Consider the following 19,688-nt stretch of genomic DNA (forward strand, 5'->3'; position numbering starts at 1 on the left):
GTGATGCCATCCAACCATCTCATCCTCTGTCGTCCCCTTCTCCTTCTGCCCCCAATCCCTCCCAGCATCAGGGTCTTTCCCAATGAGTCAACTCTTCGCATGAGGTGGCCAAAGGATTGGAGTTTCAGCTTTAGCATCACTCCTTCCAATGAACACCAAGGACTGATTTCCTTTAGAATGGACTGGTTGGATCTCCTTGCAGTCCAAGGGACTCTCAAGAGTCTTCTCCAACACCACAGTTCAAAAGCATCAATTCTTCGGCACTCAGCTGTCTTCACAGTCCAATTCTCACATCCATACATGACCACTGGAAAAACCATAGCCTTGACTAGACGGACCTTTGTTGGCAAAGTAATGTCTCTGCTTTTTAATATGCTATCTAGGTTGGTCATAACTTTCCTTCCAAGGAGTAAGCATCTTTTAATTTCATGGCTGTGATCACCATCTGCAGTGATTTTGGAGCCCCAAAAAATAAAGTCTGACACTGTTTCCACTGTTTCCCCATCTATTTCCCATGAAGTGATGGGACCAGATGCCATGATCTTAGTTTTCTGAAGGTTGAGCTTTAAGCAACTTTTTCACTCTCCTCTTTCACTTTCATCAAGAGGCTTTTTAGTTCCTCTTCACTTTCTGCCATATGAATTTTAGGAGAACACAAATATTCAGTTCATTGGGATGTCTAGGGCTTCAACATATGAATTTCAGGGGGACACAAATATTCAGTCCAAAACAGAAGAAAAGAGAAGGAATCTGCATAACTACCAAAAGCCAGGAAGTTTAACACATTATCTTATGAAATTCTCACAACAACCTTGGAAGATAGATGTTGTTGATACCATGCAGGGCCCTGTGGGGCTCCTGGGCACAAGTCTTTCTGTGTTCCCCATTTCTTTGATTATAGGAAACAGCCTTCATCCAGCCTCCATGACCTTCCCTGAGTTCCAACAGGCAAATTCAAGCAGTTGCTAATTAGGGAAGGGAGAGAATGAGAGACCAGGGAGAAACAAAGCAGCCTTGGGTCAAGGTCCTGTTTTCCCATCAATGGATACACACAGCAATATCTTTGAGCTGTTTTGCAGATACTGAAACCCCCACCAGGTGGGAGAAGTTAATGATTAATGATGGTATGCTGCCCACAAGCATGTAGACCCCAGACCAGTTGGACCTGAAGGTTAATGATGCTGACTCCTACTTACCTCACCACCAACCCATCAGAAGAAAGTTCACGAGCTGATCATACCCTCTTTGAACAATTACTATAAAACTTCTCATTATCTTCCCCCAAGTGGGAACACATGGTTTTGAGGGGCATTAGCCCACTGTGTCCCCCTCTGCCTGGCAAAGCAATAAAGTTATCCTTTTCTAGTTCACCCAAAACTCTGTCTCTGAGGTTTGATTCAGCACTGGTGAACAGAGAAGCTGAGTTTTCAGCATCATTATTTTTCCTACTGTATGTGTAATAATATCAATAGTAAAATTTATTAAGCACTTACTGTGCGGCAGGCACAGGGCTATGGGTGAATCCATATTAAGTAGTGGAAAAAAGCTTACTGAAATTGTTTCCTGAAGTTATGTGAAAAGTAGAACAGGAGGGACTTCCCTGGCAGTCCAGTGGTTGACTCTGTGCTTCTACTGAAGGGGGTGAAAGTTTCAACCCTGACTGGGGAACTGAGATCCCACATGCTGCAGTGCACAGCCAGAAATTTTTAAAAAGAAAGTAGAAGACAAAGGTGATGAGTTTGCATATTTATTTAACAAGACTTCCAAGCAAAGTGTTGAAGATGTGGTCTGGTATTTTCTTGCTGCTCACAGTAAAATTTGAGAGGGGAAAAATAATTAAGATAACTGTTAAACCTAGAAGAAACCACTACTTGATTGATTCTCAGCCTTTCCAGATGGCAGAAAATGCTAAAATGAAAAAATGGCAGACTTCCCTAGTAGTTCAGTGGTTAGGATTCAGGGCTTTCATTGCTGTTAACAAGTTCAGTCCCTGGTGGAGGAAGATTATTAAGCCACACTGAGTCATAAAAAAGAAAGGAAGGGAAGAAGGGAGGGAGGGATGAAAGAAAGAAAGGGCCTCCAAGCACTGTTAAGAAAGCATTGCATTGAGGAAAGGCTGAGAGAATGGCTGTATAACCTTTGTTAAAACCTCAGAAAGATCAAAGGATCAGAGTGGTATTCACTCACACAGTGGGCCCCTACAAGAGATTAAGAGTATGCCTTCCGGAACCGCTCAAACATTAGGGCCTTGAGAGCTGTGTACCTAGCCATCTCAGGAGCCCAAGGTAGAGAAGAGCTTATCTTGAGCAGATCTATGTGTATGTATTTTTTCTAATGGAGTGAAACTCAGTGAAATCCACTGAAGACTCCTAAAGTTTTTGAGAAAGATATTACAGCAGGAACACTATTACCTTAGACTGAGACAGAGAGTACAAAATCAAAGAAATTTTGGACCCCCAAAATTCTATTGGCAGGAAGCAGGCTGATAAAACTACTCAGCCGCAAATGTATGCTACCTTCCATGAAAAGGGAAGGATAATTTCTTTTTCATGAAAAGCTAGAGGTCAGAACCAAGTGATCAGAGAGGCCTTTGGAACTAATGAAGGAATATTTAACCCAACTGGATTTCAAAATTGCCATGGACTCTTTGATGTCTCCCAAGATCCCCAGCACCCTTTTCAAATGGAAATGTCTATCGTGGCTATCCTATGCCTCCCATGATTTTATGTTGGTTGTATAAGTGGTGGATCGTTTGTCTCTTTAGTTTTATATAGATAATCACATTAAGAAGAATTATGCCTAGAGGACCACATCCATACCTGGACCTGATTTAAATGATGCGATTCTGGACTTTAAGCAGATACTATTAATGGGATGAGTCTTTGGGGAATGTTGGGAGGGAGTGAATGTTTTTGAGTGTAGGAGGGATGTGAATCATTGGAAGCCAAGAAGTGGATTATGGCAGCTAACATGGCCCCCAGGAACCCATCATCACTATCCCTTTGCATGTAGGTAGGACCTGTGACTTTCTTCTAACCCATAGAATATGGCAACAGTAGCAGGATAGCACTACTGTGATTATGTTGCATCATCTTGCAAGGAGCCTCCTGCTAGGAGACTCTCATCCTTACTGGCTTTAATGAAGCAAGTGGTCATGTTGGGGAGGCCCACAATGACAAGTGTAATGGGCATTTTTAAGTGTCAACTTGGCTGGACCATGGTACCGAGATATTTGGTCAAACATTATTCTGGATGTTTCTGGTGTGTTTGAAACCAGAACACAGTTTCATAACAGTATGCAATTGAGAAATGCAATATTCCCTGCCATATCAGTAAACAAGGATGTCACAGTATCAGTGATTGCAGCCACCATGAATGGTGAGCTGGTATGCCTAAGGACACTCAAGAAGGAAAAGAATACCTGCCATTTAGCAGCCTTCAGACTGCTGTCACTCCCCAAAGCACAGGATACTGACCCCAGATAGTGGGCCATATCAAAGAAATGATTTCGGTGAGCCCAGGCTCTTTCATCTTCCCATACATAGAAAAGTGCTAAATTCCTTAATTTGAGATATCTGGTTTTCCATTAATTCACAATAATCTTTTGATGTTCTGACTACCTGCCCTTTGTTGCAAAACTTGTGTATAACCTACTTCTCTCCTTTGCCTCCACAGAGTAGTTCTCTAAGGGTTGAGTTGCTGCCTCCCGGGCTTAAGTCCTAAAAATTTCTGATGAATAAAACATAATTTGGGAAACTCAAACTAGGGCTCTCTGACAACTTAGAGGGGTGGGATGGGGTGGGAGGTGGGAGGGATGTTCAAGAGGGAGGGGACATATACCTATGCCTGATTCATGTTGATGTATGGCAGAAACCAATCTAACATTGTAAAGCAATTATCCTTCAATTAAAAATTAGTAAATTAAAAAAATACAACTCTCAACTTTTAGTTTGTGTGTATTTTTCCTGTTGACAAGATCAACATTTAAACCCATGTCTTTGAGTAAGGCAGATTGGCCTCCATACTATGGGTAGGCTTCATCCAATCAGCTGACGGCCTGACTAGATCAAATATCTGACCTCACCTGAGCAATAGGGAATTCTGCAACACTGGCTCTTCCCTGGGTCTTCAGTCTGCTGGCCCACTCTGCAGACTTTGAATTTGCCACCACCATCATCACATGAGCCAGTTCCTCATAATCTCTCTCTCCTTCTCTCTCTCTCTCTTTTTCTCTCTCCATATCTCTACACACACACACACACACACACACACACACACACACACTATTGGTTCTGTTTCTGTGGTGAGCTCTAACTAATATAGCAAAGAAACTTAAAGGTGATCTCTGGCTGAAAGGAGGCTAGGAACTGAGACCTTCAGTGTGGCAGCCCACAAGGAATTGACTGCTACCAACAATCACATAAGCTTGGACATGGTTTCTTCCCCAGTTGAGCCTCAGATGAGACCCCAATCCTGGCCAATGCCTTGATTGCAGCCTTGCAAACAACCCAGCTAAACTTTGCCAAGATTCCTGATCCACAGAAACCATGAGATAATAAATGTGTATTGTTTTAAGCAGCTAAGTTTGTGGTATTAGCACAAACTTTACATAGCAATAGACAACTAATACAAGAAGGTATGGAAACTTGGAGATTCCTATCTATATAATGACCCTTATTTCTTTCTTTCAAGAACTCTCCTCGCTTTCAGTAAGTCAGCCCTGCATAATGCTTCCTTAGCAAAAATAGCCTATGGAAATATTGAACATCATAGTATTATAGAAAGTGGTTTGGGAGTTATAGAGTGGACTTGAATTCTACCTCCATCACTTCCTATCTGTATAACCTAGGCCAAGTCACTTCACCCTCTCATCAGCATGAGTGTCTCTTTCCTCATCTGACAGAAAAGGGTTTAATAACAGTATCTGTTTCTCAAGGTTGTGGGGATTAAACAAAAAAAAAATAGATGCAAAGCATGACTCTATTGCTTGAAACAAAGCAAGCATTCAGTATGTGGAACTTTTAAAAATGCTAATCTGTGAAGGGTCTCTAACCCTAAGCCTCAAGGATGAACACTGTTGCCCATGACTGCCCTGGATCTAGGGCTACTTGTTCATCTACAGTAACAGCTGGTAGTGGCATGACCTTACCATTCTCTCTAAATAGAGAAAGCCTGGAGGTGCCAGGCCCAACAAATATTTGCTGAAAGAGTACATGAAAAAAAATAAAACAAACTTCTCCTAGACTGTAAGCCCTATGAAGACAAGGACCCTCTCTGTGTTGTTGACTGCTGTACATCCAGCACTCAGTACAGTGCTTGGGACAGAATAGAAGTTCAATAAATAACCTGCTGAATGCATGGACGAACAAATGAATGAATGGCTACCTCACATATGGGGCATGAAGCGAAGTGGGCTGGGTGTTCATTCTCAACCTGTGTCTCCTCCACCTGAATGGCTCCCCAGAGATCCCGACCACCCAGGGCTCCCTTTAGACCAAATTACTTCTACTACTGTCTGTGGAATGGTTAATTTCCCCCAAAGGGGGGCAAATAACTATGAAAAGAAGGGCTCTGGTTAATTAACTAGAGTGAAATAGAATGCAATTTTTTTGTAGCATTTACTAGATACCAGGCACTGCTTAGTTTTTACATACAGTATCTATTTCTTACCACAACTCTCTAGGAAATATTAATATGATCCCTCTTCGGCAGAAGAGGTTACCAAGATACAGAGAGTTTAGGAGCCTTGCCCAGGATCACACAGCTAATAAGTGACGTAGCTAGGATATGAACTTAGGCTCGTCATACTCCAAAGCCCCCACTTTTTCTACTATAGCAGTCTTGGGATCTGGCAGTAGCCAGACTTTTAGAAAGACAGCAGGCTGGGACCCTAGCTTATTTGCCATTGAGCCCCAAGTTCTATCACAGTGGCTGTCAAGTATTAGAGATTCAATAGATGCTTAATAAACAAATCTATCAGTGAAGAACTCTTCACATCCATTCAATCATTTATTCAGCAAATATTTATCGAGTGCTTATAGTTGCCAGAAACGTCTAGGTAGAAGCTGGGGATACAGTGGTGGACAAAATCCCTATGGAACTTACATTCTAATTGGGGAAAATATACTATAAACACATAAATAAGAGAACCTCAGATGACAACGACTTCTCTGAAGAGAAAAAGAACATGAAGCAATTAAGAATGACTGGGAGGTCAGGGAAGACTTCTAGAAGAGAGGACATTTAAACTGAATTATTAAGAAGGTGTTAATTATGTAAGTCTGAGAGAGGTACATTTGAGGAAAATGAAATAGCTAGTGCAAAGATCCTGAGGCAGGAATAAACTGGATGTGTGAGGACCTGGGGGGTGGGGGGAGAAGATATTGTGCCGGTAGCAAGTGAGAGAGAGGCTGAGCACTAAGAGATGAGGTGTATTAGGTTGTTGGGACTGCCATAACAAAGTACTACAAACCAGATAGTTTAAACCACAGGAGCATTTCTTGCCTCAGTTCTGGATGCTGAAAGTCCAAGATTAAGGTATTGGCAGGGTCACTTCCTTCTATGGCTATGAGGGAGACTGTGCCTCTCTCCTAGATACTTGTGGTTTGCCAGAAATCTTTGGTGTTCCTTGGCTTGTAAAAGCATCACCCCAAATCTCCACCTTTATCTTTACCATGTGTGTGCTTGTTTCCAAATTTCTCCTTCTTATAAAGACACCAGTATTATTGGATTAGGGCCTGCCCTACTCCAGTATGACCTCATCCTAATTCAATCATTTCTGCAAGGACCCCATTTCCAAATAAGGGCATGTTCTGAGGTACTGGGGACTAGGACTTGAACACGTGAATTTTCAGTGGACACAATTCAACCCATAACATGAGGTTAGCAAGACAGGCTAGATGAAGGTCATCGAAGGCCTTAGAGGACAGGGTAAAGGGTTTAGATTTCCTCTGGATGTATGTAATGGGAAGTCACCAGAGGGTTTCAAATCAGCCAACTGAGGGCTTTATTTGATCTGGTTTATTTTTTAAAAGTATCATTCTGTCTGCTATGAAAGAAAACAGCCCCATGCCTGCATGAGTCATATGTCTCCCTGCTAGAAATGGGAATTCTCATTATAACAATAACCTACTGGACCTGAGGCTTTAGTTTTCTTGATTTATTATTAGTTTGCAGGAAAAACAAATTCAGCATCCAATTAATGAGATGAATACATATTTATAGCCGCATATAAAATTACTGTTTTCTTTCCTGGATGTTTCCTTTTAAAAAAGTATAAAGTGATATATGCGCCTAGTAAAAACTTCAAATACTGCTAAGGGAAATCAATTAGTAAGTACAGGCCCCCAGAGACTGCTCCCCAACTCTAATTCATCCCCACTCCTCACTTTTCTACACATCCACATTTTAAAAGAAACCACCTTGGAGATACGGTAACTAGAATTGTTTTCTGATCATCTCCACAAGCCTCTATATAGATTCTTACCGCCAGCAAATTTTTAACACTGGGCCAACTGTCCAACCAGGCAGGCTCCTATTACTGTCTTCCCATAAAATCGCCTAGAAACAGGACAAACAGGAGCACTTAGCCACAAGATTAGTAGTAGAAAGATCACTGGACTTGGGGTCAAAGACATTGAGTTCCAGCTTCTGTTACAACACTTCCTGCCTCTGAAATACTGACCAAATCACAAACAACTGTTAGTCTCCTCATATTCTGCCAATCTCACGGGGTTGTTATACAGTTCAAGGGAATTTGTGTAATAAAATATTTCTAGTATACTGCTGCTAGACAGCTCTCCTCTCCACCTCCCCCCCACCACCTTCACACAGCCATATCTGTTTATATTCACCCACATACAAGGGAGTTCTTGTTTTGTAACTAGAACTAGAAAAAGAAGTTATGCTGAAGGACAGGCAAGGAAGGAAAGCGTACAGTCGGCTTTCTCAAGCTGGGTGATATCTGGGGTAGGGAAGGGTTCTCTGAGTGACTCTGCAGGCTTCACTGTGGTCAAGTGGGGGCTGAAGCCAAAGGGAACAAAGTGGGTGCATCCCTCTCGACAACCATAGCTGACAGATTATTTTGAGTGTATCTGATTCTGGAGTCTCAGAGGCTGAAACAACTGGGAAACATTTTCGTGGGAGAGGAGGTGCTAGGATTCTAATACTCAGGTGGGTTGCTAAGCCCACAGATATTGGACTTGGAAAAAAAAGACTTTGTCACTAGAATAGACTACTGTTGACTCCACTCTTATTGACTGTGTTTTGGATTATCATCCAGGGAATGGGTCTGTTTTCTTCTTTCACTGAATCTCCATTGTCTGAAACTGTTAGGCACTCAGTCATGTCCGACTCTGTAACTCCATGGACTGTAGCCCACCAGGCTCCTCTGTCCATGGGATTTCCCAGGCAAGAATACTGGAGTGGGTTTAGGAAATGGCAACCCACTCCAGTATCCCTGCCTGGAGTATTCTTGGAGAAGGAAAAGGCAACCCACTCTAGTATTCTTGCCTGGGAAATCCCATGGATTTCAGTCCATGGGGTCTCAAAGGGTTGGACACAACTGAAGTGACTTAGCACAGTCATTTCCTGAATTGACTATTCTCATATATTACCTCATTTAGCTCTCAGTACTGAATGAATAATAATGATGTTTGTATAAAAACAGAAAGTGTTAGTCGCTCCCTCCTCCAGGGATTCTTCCCAACCCAGGGATCAAATCCTGGTCTCCTGCATTGCAGGCAGATTTTTTGCCATGTGAGCCACCAGGGAAGCCAACTTCTAAACCCTTAGTTTTCTTGTCTAGTTTCATTCATTTCAACAGTCCAATGCTGCAGGTTTTATCATCATTACTCCTTTACAGATGAGATCACAGAGGTCAATCATGAAGTGAATAAGCAGCAGAGCCTGAAATAAACATGCTCTTCGTCACTTACGAAGGGTTGTATGAGATGGTGACTAGCAGGTTGTGACTTCAGTATAAATTCTAAGAACTGCTTGTGTGTAAGAGTGGTGTCCCTGGAAGGTGGGATACATCTAGGGAAGAGATACATCTTCAGGCAAGAAACAGGAACTAAGAAGGCAAGTTTTACACAGGCATCTATCCTACCAACACTGTATTTTTGGAGGTCTTGCTCTGTGCTGTAGCTGGTACTTGGGATACAAGAGTGAACAAGAAGTGGGACAATGAATTCCCCCAGGTGGTACTAAGTTGGTGCCCACAACATTGAAATCTGATAAAGCTTCAGGGTCAGGTGAAACCTGAAATATCCCCATGCATGCTAAGTCGCTCAGTCGTGTCCAACTATTTGTGACCCTATGGGCTGTAGCCCGCCAGACTCCTCTGTCCATGGGATTCTCCAGGCAAGAATACTGGAGTGGGTAGCCATTTCCTCCTCTAGAGGATCTTTCCCACAATATCCCCATATGCTTTTTCAAATACTAGTCTAAGACCTGGCACCAAACCTCCAAGAATCTATATTTTAATATTCATTTCAAATGATTCTGTTGCACAGTCAGGATCAGACAGGTGAGCTCATTGTACATCATGATGGCTTCCTTTTATTTTCCCTGAACTTTTAGATTAAAAGTTCTACCTCCATCTCAGCTGTGCTAGAGAGGTACACTCAGACTAGAATATTAAAAAGGAGTTACCTCCACTATACCCCATGGCCAGTGAGGTAACCAGAAAGATTGTCTCAACAGGAAGGAGAATCTTGTGGAACACACAGTCACCCTTTGACATCCACGAGCCCCATTGGAGACTCTTCCTCCAAGGCCAGTTTCCGAAGTCCTGAGTTTTGCTTGATGGAGAAAGGTAGCAATTCCTTTACAGGAAGCCTTTAAGTCCAGGTCCCCTGGGTCCAAATTCTATGCTTTCTTCATTCTACCTGAAGCTTCCTGGATCAAGATCCTATGATATCTGTTGAGATACATTAAGCAATGGGAAGTGTACAGACACAGAACTTGTTCAATCTGACAGCTCAAGGATGCCTAAGGGAACCCAAAAGCCAAAGCTGTCTTTCTCTTACCCTGAATGTTGCTCTCTGCTCAGCCCTATGATTATTTTTGAGAATAAGAATTGTGGTAGTCTGAACTACTACTTGTGGTGGCCTGAACCTCTCTACCCCACGTCCCAGTAGCAATTAAGGTGACAGAGTTTGTTACAAGGAAGGGAAGAGAGGAAAGACTGGAGCTGGAGATCCCTCAGGAAGAAGGTGACCACACTTCTTGGTTTTACCAGTATTGCAGACTGGATGTTTGTGTCAACCCCAAATTCATATGTTGAAATCTTAACTCCCAATGTTTTTGGAGGTAGGGCCTTTGGGAGGTGAAGTCAAGAAGATGGGAGCCTGAACATGAACGCAATTCGTGCCCTGATAAAAGGACCCCCGAGAATGTTCTAGCTCTCTTTCTGCCTTGTGAGCATACAACAATTCTGTAGTCTGCTACGCTCTTACCAGAACCTTGCCGTGTCAGCACCCTCATCTCAGACTTCCAGCTTCCAGAACTGTGAGAAATCAATTTCTTTTATTTATAAGCCACTCAGTCTATGGTCATTTGTTATAGCAGCCTGGGCTAACACACCTGGGATAGTCCCAGTATGTGCCTGTTGTCCCTGGGTAATTATTAATGCCACCAACCCACTTTCAAAAGGGTCTTAGTCACACTATAAGTTACACGGCCATCCTAATGAGGGAGGAACCAGAATCCGTATTTCCTCATTGTTTTTAACCTGAGGCACTGCTTCAAAAAAGAAATGATAACTTTCACAAATCAGGGCAATAAGCTCCTTAAAGGCAGGGACTGCCATGTAATTGATTTAATAATAAGAAAAGCATAGTTTACTATATGCATTAAAAAGAGAGTATCTGATCAACTAAGAAATCTCGGTTGAATCTTGTATTCCCAGCATCTAGCTGTAGATATGAATTAATGCTTCTTGCCATGCCAACTCTCAGACAGTTCTTTTCTGACCAAACCAGAGCTATACCAGTATTTTAATGATTGCACTGACATCTGGTGGTCATTTCCAGGTTTTTTTCTGGGCAGCTCCTGTACTAGATGAATCTGTACCTTGTACTCCATTAAAGCCATTTTTATCTGAGCCCTACAGCAACTAAGACATGACACTCTAATTCACAGCAAGTTGTTGATAGCTGGTAATAGCTGGTTTTTTTCTAAGAAGGTATTTAGATTAGAGGCAGGGATGACGATACGTGTGGCAAGGGCCCAGTAAAATTGTGTGTGTGCATTCCAAGTTGCTTCAGTCATGTATGATTCTTTGTGACCCTGTGGACTGTAGCCCACCATGCTCTTCTGTCCATGGGATTCTCCAGGCAAGAATACTGGACAGGATTGCCATGCCCTCCTCCAGGAGATCTCCCCGACCCAGGGATTGAGCCTGCATCTCTTATGTCTCTTGCATTGGCAGGCAGGTTCTTTACCACTAGTGCCAACTGGGAAGAGTAACATCAAAATCTGAAGTTTCCTTGTGAAATTTTAGGCTTATGAAGGAGCTATTCATACATAGAGGTGTCCTTCCTGAAACAATGTCAAGCAGGCCAAAGGCATTAAAGTTCTTGATAGCAACAAGATATCCAGTGTACACGTGTACTGGAGTGGGTGGCCATTTCCTTTTCCAGGGGATCTTCCCAACCCAGGGATCGAACCCAGGTCTCCCACATCACAGGCAGACACTTTACCATCTGAGCCACCAGGGAAGCCCGTACACCAGTGCAGATGTTATCAAATGTCAACGGTAGAAACTGTTAAATGAAAACTTGGACAACACAGTAAACTGTCTTCCTAATGGTCTAAAAGAGAAAGGGAGGGAGAGGTAAGGAGGAATCAGATTCAGGAAAAATAGAGTGAGAAAGTAGGAAAACCATGCTTTAAAGGATAGCTTTCCTTTGTTTTCTGGGTTCCAGAGAGATGTGAATAGGAAATGTTTGCACATTCAACCACTTCCCTGAAAAGGCCCACTCCTCAGTCACATCAAAGGGTTTCCCAGAGAAGACATTTTAATCCCAACACACCATAAAGATTATACTACTAGCTCTGCTATTCATTGGAGGAACATTTCCATCACCCATCCCACTCCTTGTAAGAACGGACTGTAGCCAAGAGGCCTGTCAAAGCCAATAACCTTACATCATTAAAAGCTCAAAAAGAGAAAAAATACAGCTCCCAGTTAATCCTCATTTCATCAGGAAAGGATCACCAGTGTATGAGACAGGAACATTTAAGTAGCCATATTGAAGTATTGGGAATCATTCCGAAAAAATCAAGTGTTCCTCATTTGTCTCCTTGTGGTAAAAAGCATTCAGTTCAGCCTCTCAGTTGTGTCTGACTCTTTGCGACCCCATGGCTTCCCTATCCATCACCAACTCCCAGAGCTTGCTCAAAGTATTACTCAATCTGTAAATCTAACTAAATATTTAATAAATCATTTTAAGAAGTAGGCCAACCAGTAGGAGTTTTCAGGTACCTTTCACACTACCCTCCCCCAACCTCCACACTGCAATTTTATGATCAGAAATCAATAGCTACAAAATCAAGCGTCTTCAGAAACACACCAGACACCAAATTGGATAAGGCTGTGCTTTATTACATGCATAATTACAAATCTGTGCTAAGTGAAAAATGTATAAAGCAATGGCGACCTGGGTTTAAGCCACACAGAGAAAGGGCTGGACAATCCCATTAACCCTTCTGCCAAAGTCCATTCCATTGCCTGTAACATGATTGTTTCCATTTCTTACAATTTGCATAGCACTTACTTGTCAAAGTACTTTCCTTTCATTGTCTCAGTTTATCCTCACAACAACCCTGTGAGGTAGGTAGGGCAATTAACACTATCCCCATTTTGCAGATGGGAACACTGAGGCACAGAGCGGTTAAGATCTCGAGGCTAGTTAGTAGAAGCATAGGGAATAGAAACTAGGTCTCCTAACTCCCCAGCTCACATCTTTCCTTTAAAACTATGTTGCTATGCTTGACCAGGGAGCAGAATGAAGTGTGCACTAAGCCATAGCTTTGGTACAGGCTGTGCCTATGAACAGGGACCAACATCTCTAAAAGTTACAATAAAGCTAAGAAAGTGTGACTAAAGCATTGGCAGCACTCAGATAAATAATTGCTCTGAACAGCTCAGCACCAAGCTTCCTATGGAAACTCAGGCTCTATTAGCTTTGGTTGATTCTAGGGTCTAGACACCTAGGCTACTGCTGATGTCTATAATGTGTATTTAGCTTCATTTGAACTTTTGCCAACTCTCAGGAACTAAAATTTTGAGTCAGACAGGTTTTCTTTGGCTACTGCAGTTGAAGCCAGCCCTAAAAATGAGCTCACTACAGAGATATTCATAGAATGGTCCATGGGCTGGAACCAGCCCCCCTGATCATCCTGGCCTCACTGGCTCACCCGACAGCTGGTATTTTTCCCACAGCCAGAAATGACTGGAGGTTAAGAAGAGGAGGCTGGCCTTGGCCAAATGAAGAAGAATCACCATCATTACATCAATGGCATCCCTAGGTGACATGACCAGGTGCTGTTCATCAGGCTTAACTCCTTTCTGGCCTGTACCTGGTTAACAGCATAGCTTCAAAAGACAGTTTAAAAGAACAAAATATTAAACACACTATATATATTTTTTTACCTAGAATGAATTCAATTTATAATCACTACATAGTCCCAAGGGACCAAATATATAATAAAAAAGTAAATATTTATTAAAATCTGAGGAGTAAAAAGGCAGGACAAGGGGAAAGAGAGAGAATAAGGGATAAAGTAAAATGGAGGAGGAGGAGCACTGTTGAAGGACCATATAGTTGAGGTACAGTCAGAAAGATAATGAGGCTAAACATCCCCACCCTGACAAAATCAACCCAGGCCACTCCTTCACCTTCATTCTGCCAAGAGGCATTTCACTCATCAAGTTCTAGATCGCCTCTGACTTTCAACAGATTTGGACTAGTAGTAGATGAGAATAACATTTAGCAATGAATATTTCACCTGTCTGCATAGAGATGCTAAAGCCCTGGACACTGCCAGCAGGTATCACTGGCTTTAGCCCCTAAAGCAGAGCAAAGACCTGTTGGCTCCATCAACTCAGAAGTCATTCTCTACTCTCAGAATGATCCTCTCCCTCTTCCAAGGTCCATATTCAAAATAATACACTTATAACACATGATAAAATTTTGAATTTAGGGCATGGCAGGGAGGAGACAGAAACAGAGAGACAGGGGCACACAGGAGAGAGGAGGAGAGGCAGAGATCATTGATTTAAACCCTCACATTTTATACTACCACATGCCTTTTCCCCTTAAAAGGCTGAACTTTAGGCAAGGCATTCATTCAATGAGTGTGCGCACAGAGGCTGAAGACCTTTTGGCAGGAACTTAAGAGGTAGGAATTCATGACTGCAGGATTGAACTGGATGACCTGATAGGTTCCATCCAAGAAATGCAAACTCCACACATCACAGACTTTCCTTCTTTCTTGGGTGATTTGGCAAAATAAGATTACATGGTGGAAAACCAATTTTGCTCCCTATGTCACTTCAAAACTTTGCCCAGATGCAGATGTTTAGAAATGAGATTGTGACCAGCAAACATTTGGGGAGTGACCTGAAGTTGCTAACACCTACTAGTCCAAGAAAGTCTCCCCTTGGGGCAAGCAATCAAAATTGAGGCAGAGCACAGTTGAGTGGTTGCCACAGGTCTACTACACCAATTTCAGTTCAAATTTACAAAGCTCCCTGAGCTCTGAGACACCGTCACTTTTTTCTTTTTAATATAGAATAAGCGTATACCAAGGAGGCTAAAGACATAAAATTTTAAAGTATTTTTCTATCAAAATTCAAGATAATCTACCAAAAGTTTATCATTTAGGCAATGGCAGGAGACGCGGCCCTCCTCCATGAGCAGATGTCTGGTCTTGGGTCAGCCCTCTCCATAAAAGTAGACTGCCTCCAACCAAATGCTGCTTTGAGCCTCTATGTTGCTTGGAAAGCCTGCTCTTTCAGCGACTACTAACTATTCTCCCCTTGAGGCACATAATTAAGCAGTTTAATAAATGTCAGGGTGTTTGGCTTGGAGCATGGAATGACCTTCTCCCACCATCTTACAAGAACTCATATATTTTCTTACTAGGGTTTTTTCACTACCATAACTTTCCACCCTCTCTCCAAAGGGAATCCAGGTAATTCCAGAGGTGGTTTAAAAAAAATCAAGATTGTAGGACACTTAAGTTCAGACCACATATTTAGACATCTTTTACTCACCATTCCACCTCCCCTTTACTTTCTAAACTCTTAATTTTTCTCAGGGTTTTCAAGAGCTCAATACTCTATGTACCACCATGAAAGACACTCTTCTGCTTTCTCTGAACAGAGAGTGGCCTGCATATGGTTCTGATCTGATGAAAGTAAAACAACTTCTCACAATACAATGTGGTCCATCACCAGTAAGTACTTTAGCAATATAAAACACACTGGCCATTTCAAAATTTCAATAACTGTCTTGACTATCATTTATTAAATATTCAACCTCAAAAACTGCACTCCTTATGATTAAAAAAACAAAACCAAAAGATATCATGGGGATACTCACCACCTAACTTAACAAACCAAGGTCAGGACCCAACCAGGACAGTTGATTCAAATACTTTCATACAGTGGTGATCACTTTCCCTATTGGACTCTATTGCACGTTGTTTTTAAAAAATGTATTTGCTCCTCCCCTCCACCTGAATAGGTTCATAAATTCATAGTTAAGAATTACTTCACAGTCTTAGACCACACAAAGTCCCTGTTAATTTATCATTCTTGTGGTCAAGCACAGTTGAAGACTTGATAGAGAAACTGATGCTGTTCTCTGCTCTTTCTGTAAAGGGTTCAGATTCAGTCTCTGGTGTCCAAACAACTGAACTCCTTTGCAGTTCAAGCAGCAAACAGATTGACTGCTCTGCCAGCTGGCACATCCAAAGCACTGTCAATGTCGGATTATCCACCAGAGGATATGGGCTCTGTGGATTATACCACCTCTACTCCAGCTGGACTGAGCCAGAAGGACACTGGAGCCAGAAAAGAGGAGAGTGTCTGAACTAACAGAAATGATCTTAAAAGTGGCCATGACTTCGCATGTTCAGTCAGTTCCCTGCTTCTGCCAATGGTATATCTAAACATGCCTCAGCTTTATTCCAGTTTCTTTAATTCTTTACACTGAAGATCTGAAGATACAAAATATAGCTGTTAGATTTTTAAAAATCTAGACTCTCAAAAAAAAATCTAGACACTCATTCCTTTCATGGCTGGATGCCTACAGATATTTTGCTTTGGAAAACCCTCTCTCGAAGTGCTTATTGGCATAATTTTATAAATCCTTCCCTTGTGTTGGGAAATTTTCTCTCAATACCAGAACAGACTGGTCTCCCAGTCTTTTGCCACTGAGGTATTTGACCATTTCTGGCTACTAACAGACCTCCCTATATCAGCTCTGTTGGTTTAATGATGTCTAACTGCTGAATTGGCAGTGGCAGAAAGAACATTTTCCTTTGCCTCAAGATAAGAAACTCTGAATGTTAAGGTGCTGAGCTAGCAGTCTAGCAGGGAGCGCTACCACAATTAGCCAAACTTTGAGCCAAACCATAGGACTGGACATATAATGGATATCATAAACTACAGGTACTTTTAGCATATAGTTACAAGGATTCCTGAGAAGCTGAGATTAATGAATGAGATTTACTAGGAGTGAGGTATCAAAGGGATGTTTTTCTCTGGAGGGCCAATCAGTGCTTAGCATCTAGAAAGTATACCTTGGCACAGTATTATCTGATTTCTTGAATTTATTCTCTAAAGTAGCACCTGAACACTGGCTCATCTGTTTCAAATCAAAAACAGAGCCTAGAAGAAACACAAAGGCAAACTTACATACCCTCCATATCACCGCTGCCCTAAGAAATGTGACCAAACCTTTGACTGTCATCAAATACCAGAAATATTAACATTTCCTGTTTTGCAAACTTTAGTTGGACGGCTGATAAGAAGAGATAGGTAGTGAACCAGAAGTACACACATAAGAACTTTGACTACTGCACAATAGATGTGGTGGTAGGGCAAATAGCCACATCTCTTTTGAGGGAATCAGTGGCAAAGAAGGGACAAATGACTTACTTGTCCCTTGTGAAGTTACTGAGTCATGACTATACTGTAATAAAACCTAGGGAGGGTCTTTTCTTTTTCATTAAAATGCTAGAGTGTTATATTTAAAGGGAAAGCTCTGGTGACTGCCTTGATACTTTAAAGCTAAAAATCAAAATAAGCCTTGGCTCCCTAGTTCTGGGCAATAAAAGAATTTCAGATTTTGGAAACATAAGAACTAGGGGTAAAAAATCCTAGACTCAGAGATCAGCAACTTTTAAAATGAGGTACACTGAGGTGCTTGAACAGAGGAGACAGAGGGTAGGAAAGGCTATGCTGAATGACTGCTGATTCTAGGCTGGAAGGATGGTGGGAAGCGCTGGGAACAGACTTGGAAAATGGGAAAGGTTCAGCTCTCTCCCCTAGCATTTGAGTCTCACTGCTGTGGGCATCAGCGTGGGAATGGAGGCACGGCAGTAGCTACTGGACTATAGAGCAAAGCAAATGGCTGTGTGTTGCCTCTCTGGTCCATGGGCTATAAGCTTCTGGAGGCTGGGTTTACAATTTAGCTCCAGGAGTTATCTTTTTGTAATAGGAATGATTAACTGGGCACAGTGCTCAATCCCAAAGAGAGGACTCAGGACTAAGGCATGGAAAAGGGAGAAGAATGGAGGGGAAACAACAGCATGTGGGTAAACATGTAGAAAACGTAGTTGGAATGATGGTGGTGGCTCTGTAACTCCACCGGGTGTCCCTAGATGTTTTCTACTGCAGTAGAGGTGGTAGGAAATTGAGACAGGCACCTTTTCAATTGGATACAAGCACCTTAGGTGTCACCAGGCCTTGTCCACACCCCTGGGTCTCAGGATGGTTCTGCATTTTATTTAGAAGTCTAAGAAGCCTCAAGGGAGTCAGAGCTGCCTATCCTGTTCCAATGCCTTGAATATATCTGAAAGTACTCTCAAGCCTAAATTCACCATCATGGGGAAAACACTGGCCTGTTAAATGTACTTAACACTGGGAAGAGGCAAGAGTGCCCAGTCATTTTAGTATTGGTGGTTGTTACGAAGGAATGCATGAAAACACAGATACAGCTTGGAATCTTCCCTGGTTTACCAGTATGCAGTCTAGATTTGGTTCCCTTTACTCTTCTATATTCCAGAAGCCGAAAGCACCATCACTCATGGAGGTGGCATCTGGGTAAGAGGATTAGTTGGGACCTCACAAAAATGTGAAAGACCTAGTCATTGACTTTGCTTAGAACTTTACTAATCATTTCAAGGAAGCTGGAGAAATCATTCCTTGTTACTAACAAATTCATGGCCAAGTCTTTGTCTACTAGCTAACAAAGACCACCTGGAAAAATTAGCCTATTTGCAGACAAGGAGAAAATTCTATAACTTATCTTTGTGCACGTCAAAAAAGAGTACCAGGAACAAGCAAGCTATAAAAGTTAATCTCTTTAAATTCACTTAGAGGAGATTAACCAAAGCAGCATTGTCTTATAATCAGACATTAAAATTAACATATACATAAACACACAAAACTAATAATGCTAAATACTGTAACAGGAACAAGATAATATTTGAACTGAATTCACAGTCTGGAAAATACCATTACTATTTTCCTTCTGGCTTTCCTTCCTGTGGCTGGAAAAGCAAAGCCCCTTAGTTTACACTTCATTTTCCACCAATGACAGTTAAGAGTCCAAAAAAGTGACTTTTTCATGAGCTTCCTGCAGGCTATAGGTCAGGACATCTGGAATTTTTCTTGCATAGTTTTCAGTGATTGCATATTGGCTAACAATTATGTTTTAAATTAAAAAAATCTTTAAATAAAAAGAAAGAAAAGAATTAAATCATAGCAATCTTGTTTACTCTTTCATGAAATCTTCCTAATGCAATATCACAGAAGCCTAATTGAATTTTCTCCTAAAGAGAAGAATAATTTCCAGAGATTACGTAGTGCAACTGGTTAATTTGCAGGAAAGAGACAACACACTGATATAACTTCACCACCCAAATGTAGGAAATGTGTTTTGGGTACCCAGTTAATAAAATATATCCATGGTCTGCAATGTCCTTCCTGTTTTATATCCAGTACAACCCTGTGATTCTAGTTGAAGAGAATGGAATCGGGATCTTGGTTCGCCATCTGTGCTATATGCTTTAGCACATCCTTTTTGGTAATGATCCCAAGCAACCGCCTAAAAGATAAAACAAGACAACAAACAAAAATCAATCTGTAGCTAAAATAAAATTCACAAAGGTGACACTTTTCCTCCTCAGTCGTTTTCAACTTCGTCTTTGAACACAATTTGCACTTATACAATGATAACAGGACTAGATTACATATACCAGGTAAATGGACCAATGCATGGGTCCTTTTAAGCACTACTTCCTCTAGTTGTTAAGTCCTGCTATTTCCTGTGTATATTACTCTCTATATATACAAGTCTTACCTTTCATAACCCAGTTCAAATGTCCCTATTCCAGAACACCTTTCCTGATCCTATGAACCAGAACTAATTGTGCCCTCCTCCTAG

At 41.7% G+C, this 19,688-nt stretch overlaps 1 protein-coding gene across 6 annotated transcripts in view; it reads right to left on the bottom strand.

The window, feature by feature from the left end:
• Positions 1-12,589: 12,589 nt before the first annotated feature.
• Positions 12,590-19,688, bottom strand: part of CLCN5 (chloride voltage-gated channel 5) — a 193,782-nt gene continuing 186,683 nt past the window's right edge. For all 6 annotated transcript variants that reach the window (XM_006059475.4, XM_044937318.2, XM_044937319.2 and 3 more), the window contains one exon: positions 12,590-19,349. In XM_006059475.4, coding sequence (XP_006059537.1) covers positions 19,259-19,349 — 91 coding nt within the window. In that variant the 3' untranslated portion in view covers positions 12,590-19,258. The remainder of the gene's footprint in view (positions 19,350-19,688) is intronic.

Source organism: Bubalus bubalis, chromosome X, assembly GCF_019923935.1.
Source record: "Bubalus bubalis isolate 160015118507 breed Murrah chromosome X, NDDB_SH_1, whole genome shotgun sequence".
Taxonomy (NCBI): Eukaryota; Metazoa; Chordata; class Mammalia; order Artiodactyla; family Bovidae; genus Bubalus; species Bubalus bubalis.